Source organism: Suillus subalutaceus, assembly GCF_016647625.1.
Source record: "Suillus subalutaceus strain FC151 chromosome Unknown DFJ58scaffold_179, whole genome shotgun sequence".
In the NCBI taxonomy this organism is placed as follows: domain Eukaryota; kingdom Fungi; phylum Basidiomycota; class Agaricomycetes; order Boletales; family Suillaceae; genus Suillus; species Suillus subalutaceus.
In genome coordinates, this window is record NW_024540428.1 from 36,758 (window position 1) to 53,046 (window position 16,289).

At 47.4% G+C, this 16,289-nt stretch overlaps 4 protein-coding genes across 4 annotated transcripts; 2 read left to right on the top strand and 2 right to left on the bottom strand.

Moving 5' to 3' along the window:
- Positions 1 to 4,629: 4,629 nt before the first annotated feature.
- Positions 4,630 to 5,272, top strand: DFJ58DRAFT_734516 (uncharacterized protein; the record flags this gene model as incomplete). The annotated part of the gene is made up of 3 exons (XM_041386495.1): positions 4,630 to 4,650; positions 4,718 to 4,823; positions 4,929 to 5,272. 3 exons carry the CDS (start codon positions 4,630 to 4,632, stop codon positions 5,270 to 5,272), a joined length of 471 nt encoding a protein of 156 aa, XP_041237457.1.
- Positions 5,273 to 8,524: 3,252 nt separating this feature from the next.
- Positions 8,525 to 9,056, bottom strand: DFJ58DRAFT_734519 (uncharacterized protein; the record flags this gene model as incomplete). Its single annotated transcript, XM_041386496.1, has 2 exons — positions 8,525 to 8,659; positions 8,706 to 9,056. 2 exons carry the CDS (start codon positions 9,054 to 9,056, stop codon positions 8,525 to 8,527), a joined length of 486 nt encoding a protein of 161 aa, XP_041237458.1.
- A 125-nt stretch (positions 9,057 to 9,181) lies between these two features.
- Positions 9,182 to 9,703, top strand: DFJ58DRAFT_734520 (uncharacterized protein; the record flags this gene model as incomplete). Its single annotated transcript, XM_041386497.1, has 1 exon — positions 9,182 to 9,703. One exon carries the CDS (start codon positions 9,182 to 9,184, stop codon positions 9,701 to 9,703), a length of 522 nt encoding a protein of 173 aa, XP_041237459.1.
- Positions 9,704 to 14,852: 5,149 nt separating this feature from the next.
- DFJ58DRAFT_669095 (uncharacterized protein) lies at positions 14,853 to 15,254 on the bottom strand (the record flags this gene model as incomplete). The annotated part of the gene is made up of 1 exon (XM_041382760.1): positions 14,853 to 15,254. One exon carries the CDS (start codon positions 15,252 to 15,254, stop codon positions 14,853 to 14,855), a length of 402 nt encoding a protein of 133 aa, XP_041237460.1.
- Between the last annotated feature and the right edge of the window lie 1,035 nt (positions 15,255 to 16,289).

Here is a 16,289-nt window from a genome sequence, read left to right on the forward strand (position 1 = left end):
GACATCGAAGGAGCTTTCCCGAACGCAGTAACAAAACGCCTACTACACAACATGAAAAAGCGCAGACTACCACGACAGTTAATCGACTTCACGGAACGACTACTAACTAACAGGAAAACGCAACTAAGATTCGACGACTACACATCTGAATGGATCCCCATCAATAACGGTATAGGCCAAGGGGACCCCCTATCCATGATACTCTATATAATTTATAACTCTGACCTTGTAGAAGTAGCCAAGCCCAGAACGGGAAGGCAGGCGCTCAAAGAACTAACTCTGGCTTTTGTAGACGATACGGCATTCATAGCAATAGGCAAGGACTTCGAAACGACGCACCGAATCCTCAAGGACATGTTAGAACGAGACGGAGGAGGCTTCGAATGGTCCAGAAATCACAACTCCCGCTTCGAAACCAGCAAATTCGCACTAATAGATTTTTCAATGAACAGGAACAAAGAACGCCCGAACATGACACTCCAAGATATAACGATACGGCCCTCCCCCACCCACAAATTCCTCGGAGTCATTCTAGACCAGGAGCTACGCTGGAAAGCCCAAATAGATAACGCAGTAGCGAAAGGAACGGCGTACGTACTTCAAATCCGAAGACTCTCAACGATGGCCAAAGGAATACCGACCCATCTCATGCGCCAACTATATCAAGCAGTCGCCATACCCAAGATGATATACGCAGCCGACCTTTGGTTCTCCCCGGCATTCAGAGACGGCTCAGACACACCCCAGAAAGGCTCCCTAGGAACAGCAAAGCGACTAACATCAGTCCAACGAATCGCACTCTTAGCAATAACGGGAGCAATGAGAAGTACCGCCACTGACCTACTAGAAGTCCACGCTAACGTCCTCCCAATTACCCTACTCCTCCAGAATTTCTGCCACAGAGCCATCGTCCGCATATCCGCACTCCCAAAAACTCATCCGCTACACGGACCAGTCAGACGCGCTGCAGGACGCTACGTAACGTCTCACCGCTCCTCGCTCCACAGACTCACACATCTCTTTGCTATCAACCCAGACGAGATAGAATCACTCAAACCAACGACAATAGCGCCGTCCTCACCATGCCCCTACAAAACCCAAATATCAGAAAGAAAGAAGGCCATAGAAGAACACGCGAACTTAGAGGACGAGATCCAGGTCTATTGCGACGGATCTGGATATAAGAAAAACATAGGCGCGGCAGCCATATTATTCAGAGCAGGCGCAAGACCCAGAATCCTAAGATTTCACCTAGGTAACGAAGACGAACACACAGTCTACGAAGCGGAAGAGGTAGGATTAACATTAGCAGCGAAACTAATCTCAACAGAACCAAATCTAACCTTCCCGCTATCAATTTCCATCGACAATCAAGCAGCGCTTAAATCAGGAGAGAACTCGCGAGCACGCCCTGGCTCATACATCGCAAACTGTTTCGTCAGAGAAATGCGCAAACTAGCAAGAACATACCCCAACTTTGACGTCACTCTCCGGTGGTCACCAGGACATGAAGACATTCACGGAAACGAGATGGCCGACATCGAAGCAAAGAAAGCAGCGACAAGCAGCGACAACAACAGCCCACGCGAAGACCTTCCAACTTACCTGCGCCATGGATCACTCCCTCTCAGTATATCAGCGTTAAAGCAGGCACATCACCAAGAAACTCACACAAGATGGACGAGACTATGGACCAAGTCTCCTAGATACGCACGTTTTCAACAAATAGACCCAAATGTTATCAACCGAGCGTTCATCAAACTAACTGCTAACTTCCCAAAGCGTCTCACAGGACTCCTCATGACCCTCCGCTCTCAACATATCCCATTAAACCGCCATCTCCACCGAATCAACAAAACCGAAAACCCGCATTGCCCCCACTGCCCAGACACAGAAGAAACCGTTCACCACTATCTGCTAGAATGCCCTCATTATCAGAAACAAAGACACATGCTACAAAACGAACTCGGCCGAGACGCATCATCCATACCCTTTCTCCTAACAAGCGCAGAAGCCATTGCTCATTTAGTCAAATATGTCAACGAAACCAAACGCCTCAAGAACACTTTCGGTGAAGTACCCATGTCCAAAAAACGCAAGACCTGACCCACCCTGTAGAAATAAGATAACACACTCAACGCACTCAATGTAACACCCCACATCGCACAAACAAATGTAGCAACCACCAGCATCAACATATACCCAAGACTACTCTACAAACACCATAATCCTACAGTATACCTCATAACCATCACCAACCTAACACCTCGTACACATGGAAACCAGCCGCACCTTGAAAGGCGCCTCGGAGATATGGAGAATAGATCACAACGGAACACTAACATCTTCTCCCTCAAAACACGCTCCACTAGATTCCTGTTACTCCGCGAAAGCGGACGAGATAAGCGTACCATCACCACAAGCACTATATCATCACAAACGCAGAATTATATCTCATCTCATCACATGAAGGGCGCGTCTAAAACGGCCGGCGGGAACGGCGGACTGATGGGGGCACGCCCCACATCAGGGCATTCGCGACTTCAGAGACCAAAGGACACCGGGGGTCCTATAGATTAGAAAGCACTGTCCTACATAGAGTATTCCTCTCAATGGACAAAAAACTGGAAAAAAAAAAAAAAAAAAAAAAAAAAAAAAAAAAAAAAAACTGAATCCTAGGTCTATTTAGTGAGTTTTAGCGTCTCTCTGCCATGGACCTGACTGACTGTACGAGTTCTGGTCAACAGTGAGTGACCTCGTTGTAACATTAGTATATGCGACGTTCTCCGTAAATGTGTTTGTAGTCGAATCTGAGAGCCTTTGTGTTTTGTTGCTTGAAAGAGTACTCCCATGTCAATCGCAAGACTTGAGATTCAATGCACCAGCGAGCAATTGACAGACGGATGGCCCTGATGCATTGGTGGAGGTCCGTTCATACAAATATTCATCTACGATCGAGTTATGAATCGTACAACATAACCAGTGCCCGCCGCGACTTCTATTAGCTATAAATCATGGTCAGGAGGTTTTCATAGGTAGTACCCAACGATTATCATCGCAATCTGTCATTCGGAAGGGTGACTAACCTATACCATCAACGAATTCGAGAACGCAAGATGCCTCTACACTTCTGCTTACATATTTTGTGATCATCAGCGATTGTGACAAAGTACGCGCTGGCAAGAACTTCAAATCTTGTGACCATCAATAGGATCTTGGACTGATCGGATGGCCCGTTCTCTGGAATTTGGACTTGAAAGGCGCTTTTCAAACCCGATACATGAATCTCGGTGACGTGATCTTGCACTGTCTCAGTGCTAATAAAACTATCGAAAGATGTCATTAAACCTGTGTTAGATGAGCAGAGCGAGATTCAATAAGGCTGGCTGGGCGCTTCATCTAAAACATGATAATAAGACATGGAATGCACACCTTAGTAGTAAACGGCTAAGACGACAGGCTCCCAACTTCCTCCAAACTAAACATCCACCATCCCAGTTTACGGTCTGTTCTTCTCATGTGCATCGGCTTGAGCACATATTAACGTCTGTGGCTCTCGTCATACTGTTTTACCAGGCGATGTTGAGCATTCGTTTACTAGGAAGGATCTCCTACAAATCTCCGAGAGCATCAGCATACATAGTCCCAAAGCCGTCCTTGGTCAGAATTAAATTCCTGTAAGCAAGCTGTCGTAAGCGATACATGCCGCGCCTGTATTGAGAACTTTGGATTGCTTGGCTCCTAGGGCCTTGCGGGCGCGTTGGGAGTCCTTCGCGGGTGGACGGGGTTCAGAAACGGCTAGCGAAAAGTAGCACTAGGATGATAGCAACTTGTGAGGATTCCGAGAGTCCTGTAGTTCCAAAGATCGAAGGACTTGATGAAATCGATGGTGTTTGCCAATTTGATGGTAGAGAATAAAGACGTGACTCACAGTGACTCGGGATGTGACGAGAATGATCTTCGCACAGGTATTTTCGACAGCGTACATGTTTCAACTGGAACACTACCAGTAGGAGGTGTTGTACAAGTCTCGGCAGATGACAGCGAGCACCATTGTCATCGAGCCATCTGCGGGCGGTCACTGGCACCTCTCGGCCTAGGCCTCATCGGTCGCGTCTTTTCTGCTTACTTGAAGTTCTCTCTGTACGGAAGGTGTGCTGACAGCAACGTCGGCAGTGCACCTGCAAAGGATGCGTCACAAGGCGACCATGGTATGCATTATTACTATGACTGCGTACGTCATTTGTCTTCACCTACTATCGAACAGGGCCTAGTAGAAGAATTTGGTACGCTCTAAATCGTATACCACGTCGTATGCATAACCGATCGTGCTGCAGGTATACAAACACGTCTTCAATACCCCATCGACAAAGCAAGGTATTGCATGCTTCGGAATTGGCCTCGCGTCGATGGGGCATACTGCAATCAGATATTCTGTTCGCTGACTATATATTCCCCGCATTTGATCAGGTTCGTTTTACTTCATCCGAATTTCAAATTTCAAACTTCATGATTAACGTTTCAACCCGTCAACTTAGCTTGTGAACGAGGCTGCAAAGTTTCGCTACCGTTCAGGTGGCCACTTGTCTATTGGCGGGCTATACTATTCAGAGCCCTGAAGGATTCTTCATGGGTGCATCTGGTCTCAAGGTATGTCCTGTCCCATCGTACTGCTGATTTCACGACGAAATCTTTAAATGAACTCATGCACCACTAGGTTGTAATCCCCCCCTCCACAATCCAATACAAAGGCCTCCTCTTAGCCATCCGCGATCCCGACCCAGCCATATTCGTGGAGCCCAAAGTCTTCTATCGTTCTCCAGGTACGTTATCCTTTCCCACCTCCCTGTATGCATGTATTAATTCTACCCACAGTCAAACAAGTCCCAATCGATGACTTCTTTCCCGCGTCGAAATCCTCATCCCAGAATCCGATCTAACTCTCCTAACATGGGGCACTCCTGACTACCACTGCGAATCCACCCTCCGCTTCCTCAACTCGTCACCACCCTCGCGAGTACCATTCATCCATCCCTCCTTACGCAGTGCCAGAGTTGAACTTATCGATCTCCAAATGATATTCTCATGGGATATAGAAACAGTAGTAAAGAGCATGCGCAGGACGAAGAGGTTCGTAATTGTACACCAGGCGGGTATGATAGGCGGCGTTGGAGGAGAAATCGCTGCTGAGGTTGGGAAGAGGGCTTTTTTGAGGTTGGAGGCATTTGTGAGGTTGGAGGCACTTGTGAAGAGGATTACGGGGTGGAATTGAGTGTCGTTTATATCTTTCATCTGTTCTCTCTCCCCCTCCTTGGGTTCTGATGGTGTTTCATTTTCATTGTTATAGTTGATTTGCGCCGCTCCCGCCCATGGTGTGGCATAGGAGATAGGAAATGTACATTTAATGATGCAGTACATTAACATGCACGTATATCCTGGATGAGTGTAATACCAACATGTTTTGGGGTGCGGGAGATGTTGAATGTTTTCGTGAGAGCAGGAGTTTTGCGTAGATGCGAGTCACTGAATACTTCGTTGCCATACATTTACCATACAAATAGAAGGTGTTAACTATATCGAAAGCAGCAGACGCTGGGCTTCAACTAATTGACAGTAAAGAGCACGTAGTGGGTAGTGGGGAGGGACTCGTGGTGTGTAAGCATTGAAGAGTCTTCAATCTGCATTCATGTTATGAGCCTGTACGCGATGCAAGTGCAAAGAAATACAAGGAATGTGATATAATTGCATGACCTCCGTGTTTTCAACGTTTATATATATTTATGGTGTGCCACAATGACTTGAGGTCCCACCCGAAAATCTGCAAAAAGCGCGGTTGAGTACCCATCATGTTGAGTCGTGTATTGTATCAACGTACCACGACGAATTCTGTGTACACAGACAAGTCAATTGTTTGAAGGGAACAGCTATTAGCGATTTCGATAGCGGTATTGATGTACTCGATGGCTTTGTCGCGAAAGTTGCCCTTCGAGGCAGCGAGTGCCATTTCGGCGTAGAAGTATGTCTAATGCACGAAGTGCAGAACACTTAGTCTCAGATTCAAAACACCAACCGGAAATGATGCTCACTAGCACGACTTTACAAGCAAGAAGATCGGCATCGAGAGAATCCTCGGCCATAGTCACTAACAGACATGATTGCTTCTTCAGTGTGCATTTGTAGTTGAATATTGCAATAGCCTGAAAATCGTGAATGAAGCACGGAGTATGTAATCAAAACGGAACTCACCCTGATTAAAAAAAGAAGATGATGAGCTGAATTTCCAGCCGCGAAACCTCGACGCGAGATCAAATGCAATATTCGCTTCCCGAATTTGCCCCATTCCGTAGTGGGCAATGCCCTTGGATATATAGCCTATGAACGACTTTTGAATGCTAATGGACTATGTCACGATCCAATGTTAGTATATCTTAAGGGGCTTCAGTGTTAGTCAGTAGTAACTCACCTGAATTGCATCTTTAAGCGCGCACTCCCAATCACGTATGCGTGCATAAACAATCGAAGCGGTGTCCAAAGCAGACTGTAGTTGCTTGGAATCTGCCTTGATTTGTCGTGTGAATATCTCCAAAGCCGTAGATAACTTCCCCCCCGTTGTGCATACAGTGTAGGCGGTCTCGTCCATGGTGAGGATGTGGGTATAGGACTGTGGTATGCTCGAATTGCGTTATGAGAGTCAATAATGAGAACATGCCTTTTGACTACTTTTCACTTGAGTCTTCGTCTAAAATCCGCGAAATGAGGTGACGAAATTATGAGAAATCAACAGGAACATACCGACATCAGTCCCGTCGAGGGTAGTACCCACTGTGATACCTTCCGGTCATCGCCTTCGCTGGAGCATTTGACACAAAGCGCCGCGGCGGATGACCTCGAGTATGTTGGATTTCGGGAATGGCCAGAAGCGGACGCTGCCGTCACAAGATGCGGAAGTGATGATGGTGCTGGAATCATTGACAGCAATGGCGTTGATCTTGTCAGTGTGACCATGGAAGGCGTTGATCTCGTCCCCCTTCAATGCATCCCACACCCGAACGGTAGGATCGTGTTTACCGCCCCCTGAGAGAAGGTATGTTCCTTGGAGCATCCACGTGAGCGCGAATGTGCCACCTGAGTGGCCCTCGAGCGTTTTGATGCGCTGCCTGGTTGCTGGATTGTAAATGCAGATATTGTTCTCTGTCGCGATGGCAAGACGTTCGCCAGACGACGAATACCGAACGCAGTAGCCAACTGCATCAAGAGGGAACGCATCTTTTTCCTTCCACGTAGATGTGCACCAAAACTTCACCATACGGTGACCCGCACTCGCCAAAATTTTTCCATCAGCAGAAAAGTCCAGTGATATATGGACCGTCACTGGACTGGTGGGCTGTGATGAGTTGAAGAGCGACAGATTCATTGGTATGGACAGTGAACCCATTTTGGGCAGTGGTGAACCAGCCCGGTTTCAATGTTGGGAGTGAAACTTGGTTTTAGTAAACGCGGCTCCCCGGCCATATGATCATTAATGAGACAAGCTCCAGATTTTCCGTTCCAGGGAATGATCCCTCCAGTGATATCACAGCTTGCTATGAATTTGCCGTCTCGCTGATACCGCCAATCCAGACACATGTCACTGGAATGGCCTACCGAGACGTTTCAATACTTTCTTTGTCGACAAATCCGACAGACAAAGCGTCTTGTCCTTTGAACTGGTGACCATACGCTGGGTGTTGGCCGAAACTGCAACTACAGAGATGAAATCGTGATGCGTTTGTGACACTTGTGTGATGCGTGTTTTCTCTGTCACTAGAGTGAGTGGTGACGCCGGAGACGCCATTTTACTAGAGGTTGACATGTGACAGTTGAGTAGGGTTTAGTGGAGGGACTGCAGGCGTCTAGCTGCAGAGGCGTGTCTTTTATGTTCGTTAGGCGCTGAACATCAGGTTCTTATCGCAAATGATTCGTAAGCGGATATAGTACATACGTCCAACTTGTGAACCGACCTAGGCAAGAAATTTCACAAGGGCAAGAGGACACGGTGTGTGACAGGAATGGTATTCAAAGTTAAATTTTAAACGCCCTGAAACGGTTCTGAAACGTTTTGAAACGATTCAGAACCATTTTGAAACGATTCAGAACCATTTTGAAACGATTCAGAACCGTTCTGAAAGTTGTTTTGAAATTGCTTGAAATGTTTTATTTTAAACTCCGTTCAAAATACTTGGCGGTTCAAACGCTTCAAATTCTCGAAGTCCCAATACTAAGGTTAGGGTTAGACGCATGCACGCACAAAAAAAAGCACAAGGTTTGTATATTTCGTAGCTAGCAAACAACTGGTAGAATAATACAAAAATGAACCGGCAGGACTCCATGCGATGCCTTCCTCCAAGGGTGGGTACTTAATATACCCCATCAAAATGCAAAATCTGAAAGTGGGACAGGGCCGCAGCATGATTAGCATCAGATAAGAAGGCCAAAAGACGTGAATATGCACCAGGAAGGTCAAAAGACGACAATACGCACCAACTCAGAGCAGGACAAGGCCGAGGTGGACTGCGTGTACAAGATTGGACGTGTCTTCCAGAATGAAGGCATTGATTTGACACATAACCCTGAGTTCACTCTCTGGGAGTTTTACATGGCCTGTGCGGACATGTATGACCTGATGGAAGTCAGGGGGGAACGTTCTCGAGGGTATGGCCAAGTACCTGAACGGGGGTGGCACGATTGTGAAGTACCCCAAGGGTATGGCCAAGTACCTGAATGGCGGCAGCACAATTGTGAAGTACCCCGAGAGTAAGGACCACAAGGAGCTCGTGCTGGACTTCAAGACAGCGTGGAAGAGGTATGACATGATCGAGACGGTCGAGAAGAAGACAAGAGTGCAGCATCAGCATTGGATAAGTGGGAAAGTGAGGGGAAGTAGATATCTTGGGGTGCTGTGGGACTGGGTCTGCCTCTGGATGGGACACAATAACATGAGGTGTGTGGAGTGAGCAGGTCAAGAAGAGATGTGTGATGTGGGCCTTGATGCATGGCGCCAGCGGTGGTGTGCTCATTGCGTGGCACAGCGCAGGTGGCAGACATGCACACCGCATAAAATCCAAACTCCGCTTGAAACTCGGTTAGATCAGATCAGACGCAAGATAACGTGAGATAATGCGATAACAACACACCCACTGCTATGCCTCGCCAGTCTCGCCGTCAAGAACTACTCAACCAGATAGACACTACTACTTTGGATGTTACAAGGGCCTGGGTTGAACATGCTGTAGCAGAAGGAGATCTTAGTTCATCTGATGGCTCCTCTATCTCTGAGGACAGTGTTATTAGGACCCCCTCCCCACCCTCCCCTATGTCTGAGACATCTGACGGTTCGGGCTCATCTGACAGCTCGGGCTCATCAGACAGCTTGATTCTGATTCATGAAGAATTTGCTAGTATTATCGGCTCTCTTACTGCTCTTTGGGATGAGGTGCAGACGGCCCGTGTTCTCCATATTCCTGATGAGCCTTCTATGTGGGCACCACAGATCCAGCTTCTTGACCAATTCACTCAGCATCACCCTGACCTATTCCGGATGAAGCTACGTGTCAATCCTGACATTTTTGATGATATCCTCGATCAGATTGATAACCATCCCATCTTCCATAATCAGTCCAATAATCCCCAACTTCATCATGAAATCAGCTTGGAGATGCTTTGAATAGATAGTTTTGGCAAAATCAAATCAAATTTACACAGATCATATCCAAAGATAAGGTCATAACTTAACCTCGGCATAATGACAGTGAGGGATAAGAAATTGCAGAACAAATCTAATTCTGTCGAACATATGTATGTCTTGCAAACTATGATATTTGGCAGATAAATCATTGAAGGAAGTCACCATCTTTCTAAAATAATGGTCATCCACTGTCTGAGCTTGTCTTTGCGATGCCCATTTGCAATGTCACCCGGTTGGCAATCAAGGGTTACAATGTCCTGCAATATCTTGACGTACAGTGTGGTCGTTACTTGTGGTGGATCAGGCATGGACTGCAAGGGAAACCCAGGCCAAACCTCTATGGCGGGAGGAGGCGGCTCTATCTATTGAGGACTGACTACGACATGCCACAGGACTACTGACTACGAGCCAGGACCCCCGGCACTCCCGACCTGATCCGTCCTGCTGGAGCGCCCCGCTCCAGCGGTTACATTATGTTGGAACATTCTCAAAGTTGTTTAGAGTTGGTATTGAGCACAGTACTTTGTCCTGGCCTACACACTAGCCAGACCTTTTAAATTTTGAACATTCCTAGATCTAGTACATTTGCCGAAAAGTGTTCCAGAATCTATGATGCCTTCTTGCAATACAATTATTGCCTTTGCACTATGTACATACACACAACCATCTAGTGGATAGTAAGCATTGCTGTAGCATCCGCGTAGGTCATATCGCTTGCTTCGTATTCTGTCTACAGCCCTGAGCAATGATATTGGAGTATGCGTCTTGATCTTCCTGTTTCTCTATGAGGTCTTGCACTATCTTCTCTAAGCAGGTGAGCTTCTCTGACTCGGCACACTGTTAAAGTCTTAGCGTAGATACAACCATCAAAGCCCTGGAGCTCAAGAAGAGTATCCCACCAGCCGAACAAAAAGTTGCAAGCAATAAGCTTCAACCAAGGTGTAAAAGAATTTGCTGTGGGTGCCAAGTAGGTGAGATGTATGCTGGCAAGTGTAATGCATGGGGTATGAACGACTAGTAAGGACATGGTAAGTTAAGTCAAATGTATGTACGCTTCTCCAGATCACGCGTGAGCTTTGAGAACAAGAAATTCGGGGCGAAAGGCAGTTCAATCGACTAATAATTGAACGATGAGAGAAGCATGAGGCTGTGATTTCATGTTGACATACCTTTTCGTCAATCAGACTGAGCAGCTGAAGGGAATCAGCAAGGATAGCAGATGCAAAGCACCATATAGCAGAAGCGTGATATGCACTTTCAATGATCCTGCGATGTGATCAAATCCGACCCTAAATGCCATCCATATCATTAATTTCAATCAGTTTTATTTAAACCGTATGTGCCTTACAGTTCAATACTTGAGATTCCGAAGTTAGGCCGTAGTGGAAGGTCTTCGTCTGAATGGAGTCATGTGCTGAGGAGGTTATGAAAGCAAGCTCGTGCAATGGATAACAGTTGACAACTTGAGCGATAATGTTGTGGAGGGTATTGGGTTGTGGAGAGACAATGGATGTCTTAAGGTGTGTGGTGGACGGTTTGATTTGCCGATTTGTCACACCGTGTCACATCACCCTTTTTAGGGCGGTGGACCTTGAGCACACCACATCTACATCTCATCAATCACTATCTGCAGGAATGGGCCCTCAGTATCCTGTGAGTGAAAAGAGTTCTCATTAAGTGTCTACTCACTCGGTTCACAGAGAAATTCCTGGTACATTAAGCTCGTGGTGCAGGTGGTAGTGAGCAGATTCTCACTGACTGTGGTGTGAAGTGAAGGACACCAAAAGTAAGTAAGTAATCTACTAGTGCTACAGATTCTTACCTCCATAGTGCCGGTCTACTCATCATGCCAGATCACACTAGCCTCGATCATGAGGCATTGTTGAAGAATTGAGAAGCAGTGTTGAAGGATCGAGAGGGACTGTTGGAAGATCGCAAGGGACTGTTGAAGAATCACGAGGGACTGTTAAAGGATAGATTGCGAGTGCTGAAGGCTTGAGAAAGAGTGTTGAAGAATCAAGAGCGGGTTTTAAAGAATTGAGAGGGAGCTTGCTATCTGAAAGTGCGCATTTGGTTTCTGTAGGCGCACGACTTAGAATAAACTGTCCATAGCTAGATTGAACAAACTTACTCCTGTTCCGGTGGTTGACAAATGGTGAATGTCTCTTCATCTGACTTTTCTGACCAAGCGACCTGAAATCATTTTAGTAGTAGCAATGATAGTGTTTGGATCTGTTGAGGTCTTTATCGTCCAGAGCAGTGATGAAGACATCGAGGGATGGGCCACTTCCCTTGTTCCCGTTACTTGCATTCTTGCAACAGTGGTAGAGAAGCCGTCAATCAAGACAACGAGCATTGCAAACACTATTAGGATTACTATTGCAAAGGACGAGCAGAGATAGATAGGAATGGACAGCCTTGTCTCTGAATGTTTTTAGCGGAAGTCCCACATGGTGACCAGAGCGACAATGTATTGCAAAGTCCACATGCGTGCAGCTAGTCCGGCACTGAATAAAAACAGGGACAGCTGCACGATTGAGAGTATTGCCAATAGTCTCTCAAAGCCCCAGGCCTCGAGCCCATCCAATATTTGCTGCCTGCTTCATCCTTGTTCTCCTATAATGAGTGATCAAGAATGTACAGACCAGATGGACTCACCCTCAGGCTGGGCGAGAACATTATTATTGTATTCATCATACCGCATGATGATGTCACCTTGTTTGTTCCCATCATCTTTCATATTGTCTGGTTGCGCGACAGTGGGAGCATCGTTCATTGGGTTATCTTTGTCATTGTACTCCTCACCTAGAAGCTCGTCATAGGAAAGTTCGATAGTTGGACAGTAAACACTAAAGCTAGTTGAGCAGTCACCACTAACACCTTCCCATAGCTCATGGGGTTAGATAGGGTGGGGGTAGAGTAGAGTAGAGGACTTGAAGTATCTGAACTGTTGCTTTCCAAGACTGGCACCAAGTGCAGCCAGGAGAGTTGTCATTAGACTTGCATGGGCAAGTGATGTTGTGCAAATGATTATTGGTTTTGGTCCAGTCCATGTGGAAGAATTGAGAGGTCTCACTCAGGTCATTCTGGATAGTGTGATATATAAGATCGGTGGTGTCAGCTGCGGGAAGACTAAGGTTTGATTGCATATCCAGAATAAATGCTGAGCTAACAGCTGAGACAAGACCAGCCTAATGAACATCAGACATGGTCGAAGTTAAAGGTGAATTTGATGTTTCCTTATGAATAGGAGACAAATATCCATGTCTTTATCAAGGTGACCATCGTCATAGCAGTCTGCAATTTTGAGGTACCTAATCCAAAACGCAGAACATGTATCCTTGCCATCATCTTTGGTGATTATGGGGTCATGTAGTGCTTTCAAGACCTGCTGGTCGAAACTCAAGAAAGGAGTGAGCTGCGGAGAACTGGAGACCAAGAAAATGAGACATATAGTAAATGGAAGATGTGATAAAGAGAAAGTGAATTCTTTTGAGCTTCTACGCGCCAATACGATGCAAGTCCTTGATGGAGAGCCCATTCAGTAACTTTTCCCATGTTAAACGGCCACCCAGAGGTTGAGATTCTTCCATGGGAGATGGGCCAACCGAGGTGGGCCCATAGACAAGTTCAGGCCGATAGTCATGGCTGGGCCCATGATGTTCATGATGCTTCAATATGAATGGCCCAGCCCACGGGTGGCAACTGACAGGACAGTTGGGCCTGAAGGGCATGTGATGATGAGCTGGTGGTGGTGGGCCAGGCCCGAATGGCGATGTAGGATTTAAGGGCCGGGGCCCAGGGTGATGATGCACAATCTGACAGCCAGGCCCAGGATGATGTAGGATTTGACAGTTGGGCCCAAGGGATGTGGATGGGAAATGATTGTATGACCGGGCCCAGGTTGATGATGTAGAATTTGACGGCGGGCCCAGGTATGGTTGTGGCTAACAACTGGGCCCAAGGTGATGATGCTGGTCTCGACGGTCGGGCCCAGGATGATGATGTAGGATTTGACAGTTGGGCCCGATGGATGTGGATGGGAAATGAGTGTACGACTGGGCCCAGGTTGCTGATGTAGGATTTGATGGGCGGGCCGAGTTGTGATATTATTCAATGACCGGGCCCAAGGCAATGATGTAGGATTTGACGGGTGGGCCCAGTCATGGTATTATTCAATGACCAGGCCCAAGGCAATGATGTAGGATTTGACGGGTGGGCCCAGTCATGGTATTATTCAATGACCGGGCCCAGGTTGATTATGTAGGATTTGACAGGCGGGCCCAGAGGATGGGGCATGATTCAACGACCGGGCCCAGGTTGATGATGTAGGATTTGACAGGCAGGCCCGGGCATGGTTATGCTTAATGACTGGGCCCAAGGCAATGATGCGGGTTTCAATGGGTGGGCCCAGGCATGGTTATGACCCAATGTCTGGGTGCAGGGTGACAATGTAGGATTTGATGGGCGGGCCCGGGCGTTGGTATGATTTAACGACTGGACCCAGGGCTATGATGTAGGATTTGACAGATGGGCCCAGCCATGGGTATGACTGAATGGCCAGCTGCAGGGTGATGATGTAGCATGTGACAGGAAGGTCTGTATAAGGGATGGGTCAACGACCGGGTCCAAGGTGATTAGGTACGGATAGACAGACTGGCCCGGGCGTGGATATAGTTCAATGACCTGGCAAAGGGTGATGATGTTGCATTGTCCGGTCAGGTCCAAGGATGGGCATGGTATAACAGTGTTCGATACCCGGGCCCAGAGGAGGGTGTGATTTAACAACCTGAGTCAGGGTGATTATACAGGATTAGACCATGGGGCTTGGGAAATGTAATCATTCAATGACCGGCCTGGGTTCTTACTCCGCAATTATATTAAAAATCTGATAATGTATTCAAATGTGATACTTGAGCAAGAGAATGTGTCTGTATGTAGGGAATGACAGATAAGGACAAGGTATTGTAATGATGTGCAGAATAAGAGTGGGACAGGATGTCTACAGCTTGCCATACACGGCAAAATCAGCCTGGTTGTATTTGGCCAACTTGTATGCATTGAGGTCGGCCAGATTGTATCTGGCGTAATCCGGGCGAGGGGTGCGGGCATAGTTGTGAATGCTATCTCAGAGGAACCAGGACCATACTATCTGATTGCCTTCATCAACCCTGATTCCATGCCTTACAAGACGGCCCGAATAACTCACCATCACTCCCAGATTGTATGCCAACTCGATCCCCAGGTTGGGCAACTTCATGATTGCCTGCTGGTAACTCCCAATGCAGGTTAGTATATTGAATGCCTCGGGTAGACATTTCGGGTCTCGGTGGTCGGGAGACTGGTGGTTACACATGATGGCAGTTCCGGTATAAATGGAGGCCCAATGCTTCAGGAAACGATGCATATCCACCAAGCCTTGGTCTCTCAACCAATGCCCGAGTTCGATGTGAGTCTTGATGGAAGCCCAGTAGAGCTGGGGATGCATGACCCATAAGGCAGCAGAGGCGAGCAACGCAGGCCTCTGCATGTCCATGATCATAGACAGGCTCCTTTCCCCCCTTCAGGGTGGCGGATACCTCAGGTTTGAACCCATCTTCCAGGTTGTCAGGAGGCGGGCCATAGCACTATTCCAAATCAATAAAGCTTGTGACAGAAATGCAGGACCCACTTCATGACCCTGCTGGAACCAGCACGGGGCTATATTTATGCACCCGGGACTCAATCCCGGCGATTCAGCAGGTCGAAAGTTGGATTCGTGGGTCCTCCAACCACTCCCTTTCTGGGCAGTGACACTTTTCTTGAGAAGATCTCCCATGGACACGGTGGTGGTGTACATGTCATTCTGCGATATTCAATGTCAATGGTTGACAAGGATGCATGCTGAAGTACGCACCTGGACCCACGGACTCAGCCCATCCAGGATATACCAAAGAATTATCCTAAATCCTGAGTCCATCACCACTGACGGAGTATCCAACAGCACCTCCCTGGTCGGAGGGGAACTTTGTCAACAAGGCCTCTTCTTGCGCATCATTTATGCCGGATTCACATTTGGCAAGGGCCTCATTGTACCGGATGATGTCGATGTCTAATTTGACTAATTTCGGAAGTATCAGGATCCGATCCTGGGATGCACCCGGAGTCACTCACTTGGATGTTGATAGGCCTGGGCCATGCACAAAGCCAGTTGCCCACATGAAAGCATTGTGACCATATCAAGCTCGGGTGGCGGGTTTACCAGGGGCCTGCCGGCTATATGGGCAAGGAATTACTGCTCGACCCATTCACTAGCTGCATTGGTGGTGCGCAATGCCCAGTCCTTGGGTATCATGGTGGGTTGGCACATCCCATTCATGAGAAGGGCTGCATGGTTTGAATAGGAGCACTGTTCAGGAGATATCTGGGACATGATGGTGGGGCAAACAATTGGGCCACTCATCAACAAGGCACTCTTTTATGCATGCACCTCATGGGCTCTTGCATGCCCAAAGACGTAATCTAATTGCAAGTAATACTTGGCCATGAGAAAATCAACGCATCATCTCTGTACGTAATTCTCGAC